The sequence below is a fragment of the Colias eurytheme genome, chromosome 8 (genome assembly GCF_061535395.1).
Source record: "Colias eurytheme isolate Ceu_HAF_F1 chromosome 8, ilColEury1 Martin Lab GWU primary, whole genome shotgun sequence".
In the NCBI taxonomy this organism is placed as follows: Eukaryota; Metazoa; Arthropoda; class Insecta; order Lepidoptera; family Pieridae; genus Colias; species Colias eurytheme.
In genome coordinates this window covers 7,511,921-7,534,778 of record NC_142987.1, presented here as the reverse complement: position 1 = coordinate 7,534,778, position 22,858 = coordinate 7,511,921, and the positions used below count along the sequence as shown (strand labels likewise).

At 33.3% G+C, this 22,858-nt stretch overlaps 4 protein-coding genes across 4 annotated transcripts; 2 read left to right on the top strand and 2 right to left on the bottom strand.

The window, feature by feature from the left end:
• Positions 1–37: 37 nt before the first annotated feature.
• LOC149906618 (uncharacterized) lies at positions 38–2,390 on the bottom strand. Its single transcript, XM_090104776.1, has one exon. It carries the CDS (start codon positions 2,079–2,081, stop codon positions 702–704), a length of 1,380 nt encoding a protein of 459 aa, XP_089960902.1. The 5' UTR covers positions 2,082–2,390; the 3' UTR covers positions 38–701.
• Positions 2,391–3,429: 1,039 nt separating this feature from the next.
• On the top strand, positions 3,430–5,035 carry LOC149906617 (ATP-dependent (S)-NAD(P)H-hydrate dehydratase-like). The gene is made up of 2 exons (XM_090104355.1): positions 3,430–4,064; positions 4,287–5,035. Exons 1-2 carry the CDS (start codon positions 3,816–3,818, stop codon positions 5,013–5,015), a joined length of 978 nt encoding a protein of 325 aa, XP_089960481.1. The 5' UTR covers positions 3,430–3,815; the 3' UTR covers positions 5,016–5,035.
• Positions 5,036–6,726: 1,691 nt separating this feature from the next.
• Positions 6,727–9,525, top strand: LOC149906616 (uncharacterized). The gene is made up of 6 exons (XM_090104339.1): positions 6,727–7,312; positions 7,407–7,700; positions 8,197–8,302; positions 8,555–8,670; positions 8,941–9,002; positions 9,361–9,525. Exons 1-6 carry the CDS (start codon positions 7,127–7,129, stop codon positions 9,434–9,436), a joined length of 840 nt encoding a protein of 279 aa, XP_089960465.1. The 5' UTR covers positions 6,727–7,126; the 3' UTR covers positions 9,437–9,525.
• A 1,662-nt stretch (positions 9,526–11,187) lies between these two features.
• On the bottom strand, positions 11,188–22,772 carry LOC149906615 (uncharacterized). The gene is made up of 4 exons (XM_090104775.1): positions 22,292–22,772; positions 16,316–16,438; positions 15,003–15,189; positions 11,188–12,463 (listed from the first exon to the last, which is right to left on the bottom strand). The coding sequence occupies exons 1-4, from the start codon at positions 22,464–22,466 to the stop codon at positions 12,406–12,408; spliced, it is 543 nt and encodes a 180-aa protein (XP_089960901.1). The 5' UTR covers positions 22,467–22,772; the 3' UTR covers positions 11,188–12,405.
• Positions 22,773–22,858: the final 86 nt, after the last annotated feature.

Here is a 22,858-nt window from a genome sequence, read left to right as displayed (position 1 = left end):
AATATAGTTAGAACACTACACCTCTCATCTTTTTAACTACTTGCTTATAATAATTCTGATAGGTGTATGTAGCTTACAAAGCTATTATTAAAAGTTAACAGAGTAATATGTGTATCATACACACATCAAATTGCATGGCATAATCGTAATATTGCTATCAAGACTTTCATGTTAACAATGAATATAGCTTAAAAGTTAAAGTATATTAAAGATCTTATTGTAACCAAAGTAAAATCTTCTGTCTCATAACCATTGAAATTTCAAATGTATAATTGAAATGCATGTGAGTACCAATGATTCTAATAAAATTTAGTACCAATCAAGAAAAGTGCAATTAAATCAAATCTTATGTTTTATTTTTGTTTTATTTTATTGTATCAACATGCAATCCGATAAAAATTAACATTCTACATAATAAAAATACTGCTTATAATCAATTGTCCATCTTTATATTTCCGCCTCACTTAACTTCTGGCTATAGTCATAAAATTATTTGGTAATTTTAGGATTACACATTGTTGAAAATCAACTTACATTTACAATGAACACAACATACACTATCACATGGTTCCCCAGATTGTCTCTTGTCCCTCCCTCAGCAGTCTTCAAACACAAAATGAAATATCATGGACAATTCATCGAATATTACTTGCCACACTAATGCCTCTCACTTAAGATATCTATATGTAACCCAAACACAATCAGTGTGGCAATATGCTCTGTGAAATAATTGGAAATGTGATGGGCTGTGCTTGAGAATTTGTCAGGGCCAAGGGTTGACTAGTGCTGGAGATTGTAATTTGCTGAGTAGATGTTTGATGTACCAACTGTTGACTTGGTGCAAGTTGTTGTTGTGCTGACTGTTGTGCTGCTAACTGTTGGGCCGATTGCTGTGCAGCAGCTGCAAGTTGTTGAGCCGACTGCTGTGCTGCAGCCAAATGTTGAGCAGATTGTTGTGCAAATTGTGATGCTTGGTGTTGTGGCAGTTGAGATTGAACCAGATGTTGCACAGCAGTCTGTGGACCATTGCTCATTAACTGTTGCGTAGGGGGAGCAAGTGTAAGTTGTGCTGGTGTAACAGCTACTACAGTTTGTCCCCCACCCATCAATGTACCAGAATCACTGACTTGCATTAGTTGTTGAGCTCCTGCACTTGTTACTATTAGAGCTCCAGAATTTCCCATCAATTGTTGAGTGGTGCTTACGGTAAGTATTTGAGGAGCAGGGGTTAAAAGTTGTGCTTGAGAGGCAGCAGGGGCTAATGTCAGGTTAGGTGTAGCCGCTCCTGGCATCAATGTTGGGAGTGCCCCAGCAAGGCTTACAACTGGAGTTACACTAACAGTTGCAAGGGACACAGGTGCTGAAGTTCCATGTCTTGAAGTGATTACACACGGTTGATCAGGCCTTATTGAAGCTGTTTGCTCTAACAAAAATTCATTCATGGAGGTCAATTGAATATTCTTCTCTGTCAATTCTGTCACTTTCTTAAGTAATACACTGATATTATCATGCAATAATTTTACCCTATGATCTAATACTTCACAATTTGAGCAAGTATTTGCTGTTGCTTTTATCACATGTTCATTAATTCCAGACTCTTCATAAGTGTATCTTCTTAATTTAGCCTCAGGAGGTGATGCATCATCTCTCAATATAGGCCTGTCAAATATTGGGGGTGGTGGATTTCGAATGGCAAGGTTTTCATTAGTCAGATCTACATGCATAAATTTGCATTCTCTGTTAGAACAATTTCCATGTCTGTATGCCTGACAAATAGGCATTGTTGTATTTAGTATACGAGGAAATTTGCCAGAACTGTAAAAATGTTCTTGTTCTTCAACTGTACTATGAAGAAATTTACAGTTTGGTCTCATGCAACCTTTGTTTTGAAAATCGTGACAAAACACAAAAAGTTCCTTCAAATGTAATTTAGATGGTATTTCATGAATATATCTGCAGTTTTCGCGATTACAACATCCTTTTATGTAATCTTTACAAAAATTGCTAGCAGCAGGGATTAAATTACCCGATTCATCCAAGACATTTATTGAAGCGTCCGTAACGGATACGTTTCCAACCATTGTTTAGTGTTAAATAATTCATTTATTTTAATTACACTATTATTTTCTCAATAAATTGCATTAATGTTATCGAGAAATTCATATTAATAGTCATAAGGGGTAAAAGCATGAATATTTCGCTTTGCTGCACATTTTTAAGCGTTTACTCCTTCAGTTATTAAGCTTCTCATAAAAAATTAAATTTTTCAATTTGTTTTACTGTTAACATTTAACTTTTCACTGTAAATATCACTATCAAACGTTATGAACTTGAATTTTTTTTATGGAAAATTGTTAATTTTTGCATAGCTTTTGCTTCACAAAATCTAATGAAATTGTCAATTGTCAAATCTATTGACACTTGTCACCATGATGTACACACTCAGAACAACATTCGTTGTTCAGAGTGTACACAGCTAAGGTACACAGTGTACAACACAGAGCAATAATAATGTACAATGTATTAGACATAGAGTAGTATAAAGGCCGCTGCATACGTGACGGGATTTTACCCGGACGGGACGTGACGGGAAGTTTTGGAAACATCGTTGCATACAAAATGTATCCAAATACGCATATGTCACGGGAACATCGACGGGACGGGAACGTGGACGGGAAAAATATCGTCGCCGACGATGTTTAGCACGTCCCGTCCCGCACGTGCCCTGTCCCGTCCGTGATTTCGCTACGTATGCACAGTCGCTCCGTTCGTGCCGGAGAGATTAGTAGTGACGCCTTCCAAGTATCGAAAATGGACGACGAAAAACTAATCGAATGTGTTCGCTCATATCCAGCGTTGTATAGTATAGCGAACCCACAATATTTAGATATTTAGATATTGTGGTATTCCTAACTATACTTAGTCCTTTTCACCTATGATGATTCCTGTGACACTTCATCGTGTTCTGAATTACGTAGGTATTTTATGTTTAAAATGCCAAAATAATTTTAGTGCATAATATTTTTGTTTTATGGCGGCATTATTACCAAAAATATAAAAATGAAACATCTTAAGCTTATAAATCAAAAACAGTATTGTTTAGTTTAAATTCAAATTCAAATTTCTTTATTTGCAGAATGTAGATTACAAAGATGTTAATGTTTTCTTGACGGTCGTAGCTTCTTCGTCATCTAGAGCAATAGCAATTAAAGCCAATTCTTGAATTGAAAAATCCATCTTTCGTTGTTCACAACACTAGCACGTTAGATCAGAATCACGTCACGGTGCGTATGCGTTTGCTCCACGTTCCCGTTGTGAACGAGGCAATCACGTGCCCGTCCCGCTCACGTCCCGTCCGAGGTATTTTCCCGTCACGTATGCAGCGGCCTTTAGACGAGGATCTATTGGCACTTGGATAACTGTTGTCTGTTTGTGACACGTTTGTGAAACAAGTTTTTCCCATGCAAAATATCTTGGAGATATTTCACGGAATACAGGAACGGCCCGTTATTATAAAAAAAATGTCTGTCTCCATCGTTTGGGATAAGAACTGCGTATAAATAAATGGTAACTGCGTTTTGCATTTACGGATTAACTCGTTCTTAATCTGTCTTTGGTATCACCACTCTACACAAAGAAAAAGATGACCTCAATGTTAACCTTTAGATTATTACGTATTCTTTGAATTTACATTCATTTTGCTTTGATTTTGCTACATGAGATAGTCGAATTTAGAGTGATTCACATATAAAATATAATTTTTGGTACCGACCGCGACGTATTGCGTAAAACATAAAGAATTAATATCTCAGAAAATGATTTTTAAACACAGTGTTCTTTTTGTGATATTAATCTGTATGAAACTAATTTCGGTAAGTTTGTTAAAAGTAGAACAATGTTCGAATATCGATACATTTAATGAAGAGACGTTACAAATCATAAGTAGATCTATTATTCCTGAATTGGAGGGTAAGCACAAAGGCGAAGCTGGAAAAATTGCAGTTATAGGTGGATCATCTGAATATACTGGAGCACCTTATTTTTCAGCAATTACAGCTTTGAAGGTAAAAATAACATAAATTAATTGTATATTATTGTTATATATCTACTTAATAGCTTACATTAATCCTCAACATAAGCCCATATTCGCAAGATATATCACTAGATTAATTGCTTAGGAAAGTAATACTTATTATAAATTTACTGGTATTTAATATTTAGTTTCATAAATTATAATTAGCATAATAATTAGTTACTATGTAAGTAATAATAAATAAATTTTAAAGGTCGGAGCTGATTTGGTCCACGTAATTACTACAAAAGATGCTGCACCTGTTATAAAGTCGTATAGTCCTGATCTTATTGTTATTCCATCTCCTTCGGATTCCGATCTTATTGAGATACTGAAGCGAATGCATGTAATTATCATTGGACCAGGTCTTGGAAGAGATCCTAATGTGATGGACCGATTCTATTCAATCATAGACATGTGCAGAAACTTAAAAAAACCGTTAGTTATAGATGCTGATGGCTTATACGCAGTGTACAAAAATGTAACAGTAATAAAAGATTACCCAAGCCCTGGAATTATTTTGACACCTAATTATATTGAAGCGCAAAGACTAAAGGACGCCATTCCATCCGAACAAACACCATGGTATAGTTATTGGGGAGACTTTGTAACAGTTTTACTGAAGGGAGAAAAAGATCAATATAAATCTGGAATTACGTCATTTGATTGGACAATAACAAAAGGTGGATCTGGTCGGCGCGCCGGGGGACAAGGAGACATATTGTCTGGAGCACTAGGGACGTTTTTTAATTGGGCACTACAATCTAACGTTTGTGAGAATGAAAATTCGGTTAAACTTAGTCAAAGCATCTCTAGTTATGCAGCTGCAAAGTTTACTAGAGACTGCAATTTTAAAGCATTTGAAAAATATGGCCGTAGTATGTTAGCTTCAGATATGTTACAAGAAATTCATTCAGTGTTTGAATCCACATTTTTAGAATAATAAACCTATCTTTAACCTTACCCTTATTTTTTATTAAGCCCCGACCTAAAACGTGTTACCTATGTATTGACCGCTATGTGTGTCTGTCAGCTGTCTGTGGCACCATAGCTCGCCAACGGGTTATCCGAATTAGATGCAGTTTTTTTAGGCAGCATATTTTTATACTTTGTAGTAATATCTCTTTTATTATTGAAATTTTTAGGGCTTTTCATTTTATTATTTCTGCTCGTTTCGTAGGTAGTTAATAGTACAAGACTATACACATACATTGGCTTGTTTTGGGCTTGTTATTGTGTAGCCTGTTTTAACTTTTAATCTTCATTCTAATTGATACAGGTATTTTGTACTTAAAGTAATTAGTATTGATGGTATATATTAAAGCCGAGATATGATCATTAACAGCTAAAATGGTACGTTCACAGTGTGGTTCACAGTACCTGCAAGGGCACACAGTACACAATTTTCTTAATTTAGTCACTAAATTCAGAAACAAATTTAGAAATTATCCGTTACCAAAATCGGTCTGAGCGAGAGGTTTCCCAATGGTAAATGGTCCTTGTCTAACGTTTCGACAACTCAACCAATCATTGATGTTTTTAGAAATGGTAGATAGGGTGATAATGAATTTTGTTTGACTTTGCACTATCTCACGAATTATGTATGTATCGATATTTTTTTTTAAATTAAGTCTTAAAAGCGAAACCCTAGCACGTAAGATATATAAGGCTACGTTACGATTAAAACTGTATTATTCAGCTATGTATGAAAATTATAACCTACGGTGTTTATACTTCTCCGTATACTAAGTTTTAATTTATTTTTGCATAAGTATATTAAACTAAGTAGCGTATCATCAATATACATAATAGTATGTACCGGAATACCGAACATTTACTCGGTCGCTTTTCAAGCAATTTGTCCCTTATTTTGCTAAGCCATAGTCACCTACATAGAGACAAGTTGTAAACAAGAACGCTCTCATTTGGATCGTTGGTATTATTTATTAACGTCTTTGAATCAGAATTCAGGGAAGATTATGAGTGTTTTAAAACCAGCCGGTGCAGAAATTATCTATGAATGAATTCGAGATAATTTAACATATTACTATAGCTCGTGATATCGTTATTTCAAAAAATATCCTTTTATCCTACGAGGAAGTATTCATGGAAAGAGAGAGCATAATGTGTGCTTACAGAAAAAGCGTAATTGCGATTGATAAATTCAATTCTTCATTGTCCAATTTGTGCTGACAAAAAATATCCCTAGAAATAATGGGTTATCCCTAGAAATAAGTATTTAAATGGGTGAAGTTTTTTTAGTAACTAAATGCATTAAATCACTTTCCTAAAATGTAGTGACGACTGAATTAAATCGACAACTTATAATCTTAGTGGACAACCATGATGAAGTGATCCACGTGAAAGATAAACTTAGAAAGAAGATTTTTAATATAGCAAAGAGGGTCCGAAGATTGTAAAACATTTTTTATTAAAAAATATCAAATATTTCCTGAGTAGGAAATATATATTGATATTTCCATACGATTTAACTTTTTCTCACCACAGAGTAAGTTTTTCACTCTTTCTGAAATCTTTTTCAAAGTATCTGTGCATTTTTTATACCTTTTATATTTTCTATTGAATTTATAGTCTATGGACATTGTATTTCTTTTGAGCACAGCTTTTGAGTTTTCAGTTTTCTATCTTGCTCTGTGCAAGGTAATCTCATAATTCATAATGGCTCTGTGCCCTGTGGTTTTCTGTTTCTGTTGTGTCTAGCTCCAAAGTTGTGTTAAATTAAAATAATATTATATTTTCTTCGCGTGTTCTTTTTCTGAGATTTGTTTTCTAATTGTGTTTCGTATTAACTCATCATATACTTGTCATTTAATTATCAATTTAAAAAATGTAGCCATTCAGATGTCTCATGTCGACAGTCGAAAGTAACTCTTTTTTTATTGCTAATGCTTGGCGCTTGCAAGTTGTAACAAATTGAAAGTGTGCGTACTACGGAATCAATATTATTTCTTCATATATTTTGTTATTTTCATATAATGTAAATTAAGAATGCCGCCTGGATATAATTTGTGATACAATCATATTGAGCCAAAAATGATAAAACAATCGGTTGCACCCCGGAGTGTGCATCCGTATCAAACGACAGTGATACCACGCAGTGAACAGCAATTTGCGACTGCTTCACGACTTCGAGCCAAGTACCCGTGGGTAGAAGATGTTAATACGCCAGTTTATCAAGCTTCCAGCACTGACGCATCTACGCCTGAACATCAATATCATGTGAGTGGTAGCTGATCGTAATAGTTATCGATAAAAACATTACGAAATTGAGGTGCTGATATGTCCATAATTAACATTTTGATAAATATTTTAGGTTCCTCAATATTACGCAAAGGAAACTGGCCCACCATCGCCTGTATACCATGCCCCTTATGGCACTGGTACATGGAGGGATTACAGCAGGGGTGAAAAAGCGATGCCCAACACATACACCTTCCCGTCATGTGCTTCTGCATTTTCTTTGCCATTGTGTGATATAGAGCCCAGTCAACGAATGGAGCGTTTACAAGTACCATCAGTACAATCAGTTAGCCCTGAGGTCCCAATTATTGGAGCATGTGGCGGCCATTGTCCTGGATTTGAATATGTTTGCTATTATATATTACAGGTTTGTAGGCATTTTTTTTCAAATGTATTCATTAAATTGATGTATATTTATACTAATATTATAAAGCGGAAGAGTTTGTTTGTTTGAATGCGCTAATCTCAGGAACTATGGGTCCGATTTGAAAAATTCTTTCAGTGTTTGATAGCCCATTCATAGAGAAAGGCTATAGATTATATAATATCATCACTATCCACTTTTTATTCATCAACTAGATCAGCTAGATACAACTTCAAGAACCCTTTTAAAATTAAAAATTATTATCAATGGATTTTGATGCAGTTTTTTAATAAATAGAGTGATTCAAGAGGAAGGTTTAATAATAATAGGTTTATATAATTTATTAGGTTTAGGCGATGCATTCAAAGTCGCGGACGGAAAGCTAGTTGTTGATATGTGTATGTACAAATCAAATTGTTTCAGAACTTCTCAGTTTTAACCTTCTTAAACCTTACAACAATAACAAAGAGGGTTTCTAAAATTGTCATTTCAATTTCAGGTTATCTTTGTGGTTGGCATATTAACTGGAATCTCATTATGCATAGCTGGAATTGTATTAAGAAGAACAAATAGAAATGGAGACCTCGGAGTTTTGGTGTATATTGGTAAGAATTTTTTGTAACTTAGTGATCTCTATATCTATAACTAAAATATGTAATAAAAAATAAATAAAACTAATCAACTCGTATTTGATTCTGCGAAAGGAGCACTACAATTTTAGAAATTAAATCTAATAACTTGATCACATGCATAGTTACTATATTTTAAAAATATTGTTTATGTAATATAATATTTTGTTGCTTTTTTGTTAATTCTATTAGCTCACTAGTGCATGAAAGTTATTTTTTAATTCACAGGTTGTCTTTCCTCTTGCGTTTGTGGAGTTTTGTTGGGGGTCCAATGTTGTGTTCGCCGAGAAATTAGACAGCGCAAGTTGAGAGCCAATACTCACATTCCCATGCAGCCAATTCAGGTATAGCATAATTATATTACCAATAAAAAAAAAGGGCGTGTGTGCCGTGCACACGTGTCTGAAGTGAAACTTCTATCGCAAGATTCAAAGATACCAAAATCGTCGCCTCCATGACGTTACGGTATAGCCATGACCTTGAAATTTTTACTCTCAACGCGCCTAGAGAATTTTCATACCAAAATCATATTTATTATATCTAATCTCTCAGTGAAACAATTTTTATGGAAATGAAAAAATATAATATTATATCATTTTTTCCTAAATTTCCAGGAGGTTCCTGTGCCTGCCCACACATTATTACCGTCCTCATTACCTCGTAGTCAAATATATAGGTATGTATATTGAATATTTTGCACAAAAATTGACCAAGAAATGGAGTTAGTTCATATTCATATTGACACCATCATACAAATCGAGCGAATTTGCATCGTGCGTTCACAAATAAAACGGATTTATTATTCTTGACTGGAGAGCTAATAATCAAAATAAAAATAAAAAATTCTAAATTATGTAACGAATTTATCCGCTTTCTACCATAATACGTGTGTTTTCCTCAGGGGAATAGACTAGGATTTTTGTAACCTCTGTAACAAAGAAACAGTCAAGCCCAAGGGAACTTAAATGCATTGACAGTTAAGTTTCATTAAGGCTTGAATACTCGTTATTAATTTTTAATTTTTATGCTTTTAGGCCCACAACAACCAACTTGTCCCAAGAAGACGAAATACTCGGAGTTCCCTGGTGGCGCCGTACTAACAGAGACTGATTAATTTTAAGTTATACTAATTTTGTATGATTATTATATTATTTTATAAGATAATAACGATTTTTTGTTTAATTAAATAATGATTCATATTTCTGGTGTTTTTGTGAAAATCCTTTCCATAGATGTCTATGATCTCATAATCCTATTTATTTCAAAACTATGAAAATCGGTTTTGACGTTCTAATACTATAGACTAGATAGAGCAACAGAAACACACGTGAACATTGAAGTTATATAATTATTGACTAGCTGTTCCCCGCGGTTTCACCCGCATTGCTCCGCTCCTGTTGGTCTTAGGGTGATTATAGCCTTAAAGCCTTATTATTAGCCTTAATATAGCCTTAAAGCCTTCCTCGATGAATGGGCTATCTAACACCGAAATAATTATTCAAATCGGACCAGTATTTCCTGATATTTGCGTGTTAAAACAAACTCTTCAGCTTTATAATATTAGTATAGATTTGTAAAGAGAGATCAACTTTTGTGGTGTAAACACAGGGTGTAAATGAATAAAAACTTGTAATCATTAAAATACCTACAAAAAAGCGACCTGATAATATAAGGTACCACTATATAGTAAAAGTAAATACCTATTTAAAAAAAATTACATGCATTTATCCACTAGCTTTTCGCCCGTGTAATTATAATTGATGGAAATTCTAATGGTACACAGTGCACTTACCTATCACCTACACCTGCCTATGTAACCTACGAATCTACCTGCGAAATGCGAATAGCTAGTGCACTGTTGCTAATGCGTGTTCGTTATTCGCCTCGCTATTCGCACGAATGTGATAAACTTGACCGCAGTAAAACGTTACCTATCCTATACCGCTCTCTAGTCACCTAACTACTATATTCAGATGTAAAAATCAAATCATAAAATCGGTGTGTTACAACGTGAACGAAAAAAAAAACAAACATCAACCCACTTTCATATAATATTTTATAATAGTACCTACTTACATGAGTATTTTGTATAGCAAAGAAATAAATTGAGAATCTGATAGTAGTAATATCCTTATCCATTAATTTATATCACTAATATTATGATTTATGAGCTGTGCGCCTGTGCCCCGGGCCTCGTTCGCACGTCCGTATATTCAAACATTCAAACTAAATTCTACAAAATGTAATAGTCAATCCGTCAAGTAGTTTTTGTACGAGAACCGTATAGCAGACGGACAGAAAACAAATTTTCAGAATGATTTCTTTGGTTTGTGTTACTTATATGCCTAGAGGTATTCTTCTGTTGTACAGTTTTATTATAATATTATTAACATTTTTATATACTTACGGAAGTTTAAGGTTTAGGCGAAGAAAATGAAAACAGCAGCATTAATTCAATAAACTTTATTTAAAAGATTGAGATTGAAAATTTAAGTACACAACTAAATAATACAGTATAAAATAAAATCATACAATATGTGTACTTTAAGTACTAAAGTAATATAAGTACACTGTTAGATACCACTACTATTTTGCACCATACATATATAATTAATAAATCGTAGGTGGTTTTTCTAATACAGAATTCGATTTTAAATAAACTTTTACAATGTTTGTAGTAAATTCTTTTTCAGCTTTGTGATGTATTAAATTGCACATTTCTATATTGCGATAACGAATTAAAAGAGAGCTTAATAATAATATCAATAGAACATTAAATTATAAATGCTTATGATTATAGCTTACATACATTACACAACCACTCCATTCACTACCTATAGTTCAAATAAGCAGTTTTTTACAATTAGACGCTTTATTATGAATGATGCCAAACGTATTAGGTAATACATGTAAATGAATTTATAACAAAAGTAAAATACCTAAATCTAAAAGGACGGGCATTAATACGAAAATATATATTGCTGCCGAATATTGTATTTGCTTCTACTTGTAGAGCGAAATAACTATATGGTCAAGAATAAAATATGAAGTACATAGCAAATAAAATTGCATCAAAATTGATGTGTACGAAAATGCGTCAATTATTAAGATAAGACTGTTGATAAGCTACACAATATGCAGTATAGAAATTAAAGAATGATTTAAGAAGCGCCTGCGCTTAATAATCTGTAGCAACTCAAATTATAAAAATATCTATTATGTATATATTTTTTATTAAAACATTCAAAACAAGATCCAGTAATGTCAGATACATATTACGTCAATAATTCTACTTCTACTAATATCTTACTCTACTTAAACACGATACAAGTGTAGGAAAATAACGTACGCCGATGATTTTGACTACAGTAAATACAATTATTAAATTCTCACACATAATCATGTAATACTTTTTACCAAGAATATTCGTTACAATGTCCATTTTAAATAGTGACCTTCAAAGTTTTTTTACAATTATTTATTAACATCTAGACAAGAAATGCTTTAATATTAATATTAAGGAAAAACATTTTATCTTATCTAAATATCTGGACGATAATTTGGCCACATGTCTTCGATCACGAATACTATCTTAACATGTATGTATATCAAGTGTTATGAAATTATACATGGGATGATACATACAGGACGAGTTTATATAGAAAAGAAAATATAAAATAATACACTAAAACATATTATAATATTATAAGTGTCAACATCTTGTTCACTTTGTACCAGAGAATGCATTCAAACCATAAATGTTACAAATAAATAATGGTTTTATGCTTTTTGAACACCTGTGACGTAACCTACCAACATAAATTCTTTATCAAACACAAATACAATAAATATAAAATTATTTATCTTAAAATATGGATTTCAGAGATATAAGTCTTATTTGGAAATATCGATTTTGCGATAATGCTATAATCGCAGGATGTATGCATTATTAAAAATGTCAAAGACAATTATTGTCCCTTTAAAAAAAATGTTAGGGAACATTTAGACGTCATAATAAAATAAGTCTTAATAGAGGGGGAGAACTTAAACAGGGCTTTTCTACACGAAAGCTCAGTGATTTAAGCCACTGATGGTCTTCCGTCCAACATTTTATCACTCTCTTCGGCGCTGCTCAAACTGAAACGAAAAGAAATCCTATTATTACTTTGATCATTATAAAATCTTGTTCTGCAATAAAAATCCAGTTAGGGTATTTAATTAACATTAAGAGGATTTTAATTTGTTCTCACGTTAGCTATAAAGCCACACAACAGAGATAATGTATCAATTTAATTTATTTAATTAAATTCCTAATTAATATAGAATAGCAACCAGAAGGAATGTTAAATTATTTACTTATTTTGCACAATATAAAAATGATTTTTGATATATTTTAAAGATATAAAATACTTTCATATTATAATTCAATTTTAAGTGTTTTATCTCTATCTCTTTGATCGCTTAACAAAAACATTGTTGTTAAGTTGACTCTAGGCGAATAAATAGTTATGTTACGCCTATTTTTATAAGTGTAGCAAATTGATCCATCACGTTCAGTGGTTTATGCTAATAAGCAACTCGCTATATTAACATTTACCTACATTATTTATGATAATATGTACATAATTAATTATTATTTACATTCAACAAATGGTACAACTGTGGGTACAACAGAGTTTATAACCTCACTTGCCTGATTACTTCCGACAATACCCATTTCCTGAGCAGTTGATAATAAAAAGATATAAGAAATCTTAAAATAAATTCAGCTTCTCAGTAAGTACTCATAGATTTAGAAAACATTGCTATCTTTTTATCTATTATTTACTTGAATTAGATATCATCAAAGTTTAAATTTTTAGAGGCTCAACTTAAAGAATATTCATTTTGCTTCTATAAGAGTTTTATAATTGTAACAGTGACAACTGACAAGGTTATATAAAATGTATTAAGTATTTATACGAAGGTAATGTTAGTTCAATGCGCATTACATAATGTAACTACCTAGTTGATAAATAATTTGTCACATCTAACTAACTTTTACATTATAATTTATATTATATTTATAGCAGATTTTCGATTCGAAAATCAAAAGTACTTATTCGATATATTATCACATATTAATTATTAACATAACCATATACTCAGGTAATATAAATTAATCGAGTAAACATTTTTTATTGGAAATGTACATAATACGAATTACGTAAATCATTTCAAGCGCGACAAGAAATTACAGACATGTTTCCCTCTTAACAAATACTTATTAGAGCGAGGTCAAAGCAGTAGTATATAGTTAATATATTCACGATGAGTAATAGTAGTAACTACGCCTTTGAAACAAATAAGACGTTCAAAACAAACAAATATGATCAATCGGTACCTACTACCTACTAAGTATTCGAGCACCCATGCTAATCACTTACTAATGTAGTAGCGGGTATCGAATGTCGCACACATGATAGTAATTATTCAACACTCTAGGTATTAAATTTCGTTGGCAAATCGCTCATTCAGTATGCTATTCGATAGCATCATCGTATCCCTTCCGTATATTTGTTTTGCAATTTCCCTCTGGTCACAACCCACAATATTATTTTAATACTACGATATTAAATGCAATGACAATAATATGTAGACACATAATATCTTATTAGGCTACTTCAATTCGTCAATAAAGAATTGTCTTATAGAAAATTGGAATTGTGAAAAGTAAAGAAAGTTTCAAGAAAGCAACATGTTTTTGATAACAGTATTTCTACAATGCTAAAGGTATTATAAAATAGGAGAGAGTATTATAAAAACATGGGCGACGACTTTCACTCGAGAAGTCGAGGGCGATGCAATGCAACAACTAATTTTAAACCACCTAATTTTGAGCCCACGCCTATCCTATTGTATGTAGATAGGTATATTTCAAAAGGGATTCAATCTTAAATGTATAGAGGTGAAGCAAAAAGAAACGAAAGTTATAAATTAGAATAAAGCAAAAGTGTTTAATAAATCAACGCCTACGTAAGTACATGTGCAATGTGCACCCGTGTATGAGTAAAGGCCTAGAATCATGGCGATAACTCAATTCAATTGATATTTAACAAATGTGTCACGGAGTAACTACATTGGCATTATAAATAGACGCAGATGACCTTTAAAGGAAACGCCGGTGACAGCATCGCCAGTAATGCAGTTTTTTGATTGTTGCATTGCATGACATAATAAAATTAGTTTAAATATCGTCAAATCTGGACGTTTTTTTTATCTCAGAGCTATAAAGGTCAATGTTTCAGAAAAGGACAATATTACAAGGAGATACTGTCCTAAAACATACAAAGCATAATATGGTTTATATCTCCAACATCGAGTAATTTCGTAAAAGTATCTAGCAATTATTCAAATTGGTAGCATTAAGTAAAGGACGGACATAAAATGCCAAGGGAATATTCATTATGTCTTATTTGTGAAAATATTATCAAGTACTTCCACCACCATTTTTGCAAATTATAGATATGAGATGAAATAATTATTAAAGCTCTACTTACTTACTTCATAGATAGTGGTAACTATCTATATCTATCGAGGAAATAAACCCAATAGCTGCTCTCTTAGAACGTCTACATGCAGCATTTTTTGTACTTATATTGACAGCCCTACACCACAATAATATAAAAATACCCACCACTCCTTATTGTCCATGAGGTTTCGCATCTCATCGTCAGGAGCCGGCGGTGCGTCCCGCACGGGGGCGTACTGCGCGGCGACCAGCGGGTCAGTCGACGGGTTGAGAGCCGTGAGAGCGGCCGCCCCGCTAGCAGGAGCCTCCTTGCCGCCGCCCCAGCGAGCCGACCAGGCCCAACCACCTACGCCTGCACAACCAGTTCCATCAATCACTAAAACCCTAAGCTTCTACCGAGATAACCAGTTTAATGCATTCGACGCTGCCGCACATAATTTAACCCTAATCTCCTACGCGATTAGAACCAGTTTCTAATGTGTCATACCCACTCACGGCGACCTACGCAAAGCTTATGCGATTTGCGCGGACAGTCGATTTCTATAAATCGTTATGTCTGTAGGGAATAGAACTCTTGGGTTATTTTGATAAGGAACCCTTTTAATAAAGATGCTTAAACTTTTGCTCCTTCAGGTTACACCCAATCTTCTTAATCTATGTTATTTCTTGTCACAAATAACTTATTCTCATTATGGTTGAGAAGTAAAGCGGGTTGTATACCGTGTCTAAATTCAAACATCGATGCAGAACTTTTTGAGTTTTTGAAACGACAAACGACCATTTTGATTTGTATGAGATTGTTAGCTCAGATAAATTTTTAACTTATCGGCGGGCTCACGAACCCGTATTGGAGTGCTAGATTAGCATCGACCTTCCGCCCATACATTTTCCACTTCCTTTGAGACAATATCGTGATCACAAAACACGTACGGCGCGGCGTACGTTACAGATTTAACAATGAATAATATACTGCGTAGCGAACTGCTAAATACGGCGTGTTCAAATGGATCATTTAAAAATAGAATTCAAAGAATACCGGAACGATTACTGCGATAACTGGTTAATTTGCTTTTAATAAGAGGGGAATGTTGAGAATGGGTTAACGACGCTAGATACCATGAGGTAAAGCATAGTTGTAGGTACACCGTACAATACTGATAACTGAACGATTATAATTTGAGAGCTACGCTACACGTGTACAAATGCATGACTTGGTTTCTGAATTATTATAAAAATTAAAGATTAGCATTACAAATGATCGAATATAAACATACATCACGTATAAAGGTCAAGGCTCTAAGCGAGTAACATAACTCGTGTAAAAATGTCTATATTTACTAAACCAAACATTTACGTTACGGGTGAAATAAAAGAAGGGTAAAGTTCTTCCGTAGCTGTCGAAACACAGCGAGGTTACTGACGAAGAACAGTGACGCACAAAGGCGAAAATGCGTCATATTGAGTATTTATTTTGTTACCTGCAAACAAGCATCCGATGCAAAGAATGACACCACCAGCAATGAGGGCACCGAGACCGTTATCCGTTTCTTGGACTGGTGAATTGGAGTACTGCAAGCCACCAGCAATTAGCAGAGCTAGGCCTAGAAAGAAATAAATAATTAATGTTGTTTTACTATTAATGTGCACATTACGAAAAAAAAGATAAGAATTGTAACAGTTTTATTTACAAGTCGTATTTTTTTAGAAATTTCGACAACCGTAATCTCTTTAGAAGTAGTTATACATTTACTTTTTAGAACTATAGATTTGGGCATAAAATTAAATAATTCTTGCAGTAAACTACTTATTTTAGAAAAAGGCAAAATTGAATGAGATTGAATTTTGTTTCAAAGTTAAATTCACAGTATGCATACGATACGATGGAAACATAAAATTCAAAAACTGATTCACCTTGGCGGTGTCCCAGTAAACCATGTTTGTGATAAATAATTCAGTTTAAAATTCAATAATATTGCAACGATATAACAGTATACCAGAATACTTGTGTTTGTCAACCTGAATACAAAAAATGTATGCACATATTTTATTTATCAACCAAGAAAAGGTACCTTGTCGATTATGTTCTCTAGGTGGAATTTTTTCAATTAATTGTATACAAAATGACGATAGTTTGTAAATAATGCCTCCCATATAAAAGTAATAAACACATCTTGGTAAAAAAATAAAAATCCCGTAGTCGCAGCTTGAATCGTATAAGAATTAACTGCAAGACTTAACAAGTAACAAGAAATTACAGACAACAATGACCCAGTTGAAACGCTAAACCTCCCTATTATTTACACTGGCCATCGATTCACCGCCGGATTGACCCTCCTCCAACCAACACTCAAGGTTCACCTCGCATTCAATATTTATGACTACATAATCCGTTTAGATTTTTAAACAGCCTTAAAGAAAAGGGGAATAATAACTTATTGGATTAAGTGTAATATAAAATATCTAGTGTTAGGTTTCTCAGCTGTTATTAAAGATCTTTAAATTTGTATTTTTCTTAAAGAATCATGTTTTTATTGATATTTTGTACTGTACATTTTTGTGTAACAGCAACAATATGTACGCGATAAGATGATTTGAAATTTTCGCATAAATAAAATGATTTATCATGGCACAATTCTATTAAAATTGAGCTTCAATTAGAATAATTAACTACAGGAAATAAAAAAGTTGGCACAATTTAAAATGGTTCTAGGTTAAATATAAAAGGGTCATAATGGAGTATGAAACTCGGAGCCGAGGCCACAACTGCGTATTGCAGAGCTACTAAGTATGAATTATAGCTATTTTAAAGCAGGAAGATGTTATTATCATACGCCAGAACGGTTTGTTCATTTTTTAATAGGATTGTTAATGAGGATTTAATCATTTCCGCAATTAATGTGATTTCGTAAAGTATGACCAGAGTGAAGTTATATTTTATCATTGGAGCGACCCGACCCAAATATGATGAACCTTTCACTCATTGTATGACAAATTAGCAAGTCGAGAGATACAGAAACTGATTGACTCAACGATATTTGTTTCAGTGTGTAGTGTGTAGTTTCTACGCCAATTTTAATGCTAGGAATCATAATATTTGGTTAACACTGCACTGGCACTATCACTATTTTCATCTGTATAAAAGGTTAAAAAATGTTAAACTGAAGCACTGCATTTGCTTTTTCAACAAAAGAGTCCCCTAAACATCTCTGAAAAAGGGGAGCGAACATTCAGACTTCTTATAAACAAACACAAGACATTTCGTAGTGTTGTATGTGTTGTTTTCGTGTGTGTATATTTTAATGGGCCACTTCACTCAAAAAGGGTCTGCTTACATAGCTATTCTTTAAAGGCAGACTATAGGCATCCCTTGAAAAGATGGAGTCAGTTAACGGTTACGATAGCGATTAGCATACGAGAGTACAATAAAGTACCAACAGTAGTCATAAAATATGGTGATGTCCGGTGGCGCTTGCTGGTCGGGTCGATGAGTCATCTCGTGGTCGCGGAGTCGATTATAGTAAGTACGTACGTACCCACGCGACGTAACCGACTAGACTTGTATTGAGATAAATTCACCTGCTTTACGGTTTTTAGGTTGCGTAGAGATAAATATATTTCAAGATGTGATTCACACTTTAGTAATAATGATAATACCTACTCAAGGAAAATCAATCGACTCCGTCATACATAACTATGACGGTCTATTGATTTTCCTTAAATGGGAACTGATTTGATATTACGTACATCTTAAGAAACTCACATCATCAAGTATTTAATTGTCTGCTGTGTCCAAATTATTCATAATATCATTGTTGTCTCCAGTCTCCACTGTGTGTTAGGCGATCCTCACACTGCCCCGCATCACGCTGCATGTTGCATGTCGAAGCACCTACGCGCGTTCCTGCGGGAGTGCAGATCTGCATCATCGTGCGGGTTTTTTGCGCACTCACGCGCGTAGGTGCGTTTGTAGATTCACGCACGGCGGCTCTCATTTATTCGCCGTTCTCTGTGGTGGTCGTACAATACTGTGCATCACGACGCGCGGCACTGCGGGATTCGGTGTGCCATACCTTGCGTCTCGCCCCGCACCTACGCGCGGGGATGCATGTTTCTCCGCGTGTATGCGCGTGATCCGCATGTAAGCGCGTGGTTGCATTTTCAGTGTGATGGACTGTGCGTGTTTTGTATACAAACGGAGATACTTACAAGTAACGTTAAACACGCAGTCACGCAACATGCAGCGTGGTGCGTGGCAGTGTGATAATCGCCTTATATAGGAGGCTTTATTGAGATGTTATACCTACACAAGTAAAATTAAATTGTATATGTTTACTTATTAATGTGCAATGTTCAAAATCTTGATTTCGAGTGTTTCCTTTATTTCGAATGAATCTTACTGAGACTGATCACTGATCATAGTGATTATTGCGACAAGCTTTAAAATTATTATAATTCAGCCTTTTCCAGCCCTAATCTGGCTACTATATTCTTTACTTTTCTTTCATCAGATCGAAAAGGTCACATTCTGTATATAAATATTTTTTCATCAAAGAACAAAGCGTTTACGCTTATATTTTATCGAAATTGTGAGAGCAGGACAACAGGGGATTCAAAAATCCCAAAGATCAATACATGTATAATTTACTGCTTATCCTTAAAAAACTTGTAAAATACATATTCCATAACGACTGGTGTTACAAGCAGCCAGCAGGCAGTGCGCGAAGGTCGACAAACTCGTCCAAGTGCGGCGTCGTCACATTTCCGTAACGTACCTCTTACTTCCACAACGATCCTTGGACGAATATTTATTATTATTTATACAGTTACCATCATTTTGTAGCTTAATATCACCCAGTCACGAAAGCGTTGCTTCAAATCACTTAGAACCTCTTTCTTTGTATACAATGCTTACCCACTTTCCATTCCATTCGTATAAATCTTTTAGTAATATAAGAAAAAAAATAGAAAACAAAGACTAGTCACTAGTGTAAGAAATCTTTGTTCTATTTGTAGCATAATGAATATGTATACCACAAAAAAATATGCACAAGTACAGCTATTTTTGCATTTCGGTGTTAATGGGAAAACAATATTTAAAAAAATATAAGTTTTGTCTGTGTGGTCTTTGGTTGTAAATTTAATCAGGAAGTTATAACTTGAAGACAATCAACCATTATCTATTGAAAGAGCAGATTTCTATGTAGGTACTTCAATCACTTCTTTGAATTACAAAATGTTGCCTTAACAAATATCATTAGATTAATTACAGGTTTGTTCTAGACTAATTTTATTACACTAGTTAATTAACTAGTTAATTTATTTAAGCTAATGAGTGTAGTTATTACATTGAAATGCAATATAACATAACTAATATGGTAAGCATTGCAGTTCATGAAAAAAAAAATCGGATTGTGTTGACAACTTATTTAATTCTTAATTGTAGACTTTACTTATTTAATGGTAATAAATGTAACATCCCTATCCCTACGAATTGTCGACGTTAAGATGCTCTCAGAAAATGTGCATTTATGTATAATATTCTTTTATAGGACTGAGTTACGAAAACTATAATTATTCCAAATATTCTTTTAAAAAATACTCATTTACAAGTTTCTGCTTCATTTGCAACAGGTTTTACACATTTCGTACGTCATATGCAAAACCAGTTTTATTGTTAATCAAAAGCTTGTTATCGAAATTAAAGGTGAACTGACCCTAATACTGATTACTGACCTGTCTTTCTTGAAATTTACTTCCTTGTTGAATATGTAACAAACTATGTTTAAATCTCTTTCTAGTATCTTAATTTTTTGACGTAAGTATTTATTAAGCATGACGATATTCGGAATACTGGTAAAAATGGTAAAAAATAAATAATGGTAAAAAAATTCACTATATTATGTTCTTGTTGTTTTGGAATCGATGTACTTAAGTAGTTACATCCATTTTATTTAACATTTTTATTATGAACATAGATAAAAAGTATGTTCTGTAAAATTCATAAATATAACTAAAAATAGCAGTTGATGCAGTCAAAACTCAATAATGTTCAAAACCACTTTTGAAGGCAAAAATCAGTCTAAATTGTTTTTGATGGGCAATGAGTTTCGACTATAACACAGTGATAGAGCTTGCACTTAGCATCCTTTTTCTGTTTAATGGATATAAGTGCTAGGGTGTAAGCTCAATCAAAATACACTCAAGGGCTATTAGCCTAGAAATTGTGTATGTTTAGTGTACATTTGGGTCAGTTTGCATTACAAAGCTCAAATACCGCAAGACTAATATCTGATGTTCAAACTTTATAAAAAAAATATCAGTTACTTATATACAGATAATATTTAAGATAAGGTTTATTGTTACGATTGTTGCCTAAAAAATGTTTCAAATAATTTCAAAAATTTGTTTCTTCCAAAGAAAACTACCAGGGTGCTTGCTAGAAATTGCTGACAGTTTAGCAATAAGGCCACCTTTTGTGCAAACAGTGCCTTTTTTGTAATATTGTTTTGTTTAAGTTTAAAAATAAGACATTAAATAATTAAAAAAACTATATTGATTTTACTATTGGTATTTTATGTTTGTAGTATATTACCATAGGAATAATAAGAGCCAGTTGAAACTAGAAAATACCTATATAATTTTTAAGCAAAACTATGTTTATTATGACTATCAAATTATTATTAATTTTATGTTCTCCCAATTCCCATTCACATAATAATACTTTTAGTATGTAAAACACAATATTATTATTTTGCTTGAATGAAAAATATCTTGTAACGAAATACCATAATACCTCTCTAGAATTCAATATTAATTTTACTGGCTAACCACATTGTGGTTTGGTGTAAATTCTATACTTCAATGTTTTATTATGCCTAACTAATTAGGTACGGTAATTATTCGGAATATAATGAGAAATATATTATATTCTGTTTATAATATGTATGTAGTACTTTAAATAATTAATATATAAAATGTAATAAAAGTCACGCGGACTGATCTGTGAAAAATACAAATAAATTGAGGAAGGAATTTTAAAAAGCCATCCAGTACTTTTTGTATCAAAACATTATAAACATACATAGAAAACACAGTCTTAAATGTGGGATTGTAATGTCTATAAAGTAATGTAGAAGTTTAGTTAAACAAAGAGTGCATCAATTTCAAAAATTAATCCATAGTTGGATCATGCATGATCCTTAGTGCTATATTCTATCTTAGTATATGTACCACAGGCATAGTCAGGATGCACTTCGAATGGATTAAGTTTTATTTAACAAATCAATACTAATTCAAAATGTTTCTTAGAAAACTTAAACTTAATTTGTATGTTCTTTAATGAGTAATAATTTTCTAATAGGATAAAAAATAAAAATATCCAATAACCAATAATTTGGTTGCGTTTGTAAATAAATAGAATAATTACTTATTTTTTTTAATCGTTATGTACTCACCAATAATAAAGAGTGTGCTTCCCAGTAGACATAGCGCCAGCCTTATACAGAGAGCCCGGTTCAGGGTACTTGTCACTCTCCGTGAGAAGTAGCTGATTGGGCAATTCCATCGCTGATCTGTTGGTTGCTGCTCATAAGTTACCGTGGTAGGTTGGTATACGGCACTCGTCGGCATTGTGGCGGATTTTTCAACAAATTTTATAGAGAACTATTCACATAAACACATACATCACAGAATTAAAAATATATTCAAAATCAAATGACGTATTCGAAGAAGTAATTTTTCAACAAGAATGAAAAAAACACTTGCTCCTAAAACGAGTTCTGTTGAAAGGCGACACTGACTATATACGGATACGCTTAGCAAACGATACTACAATATTGTTATTTAATTGTATCTTTGTGATCTATCCGCTATTCAGTGTTTGCGCGTTAAATTGCAGTGCGCCCGACGCACATCAACGTCGAATGTCGATTCAGGTTTGACGTTTCCTTTTGATATTTCACAAATCACTTCACAAGTCACGAATACGAATTTTGATTGGTTTGAATTCTATAATCTATACA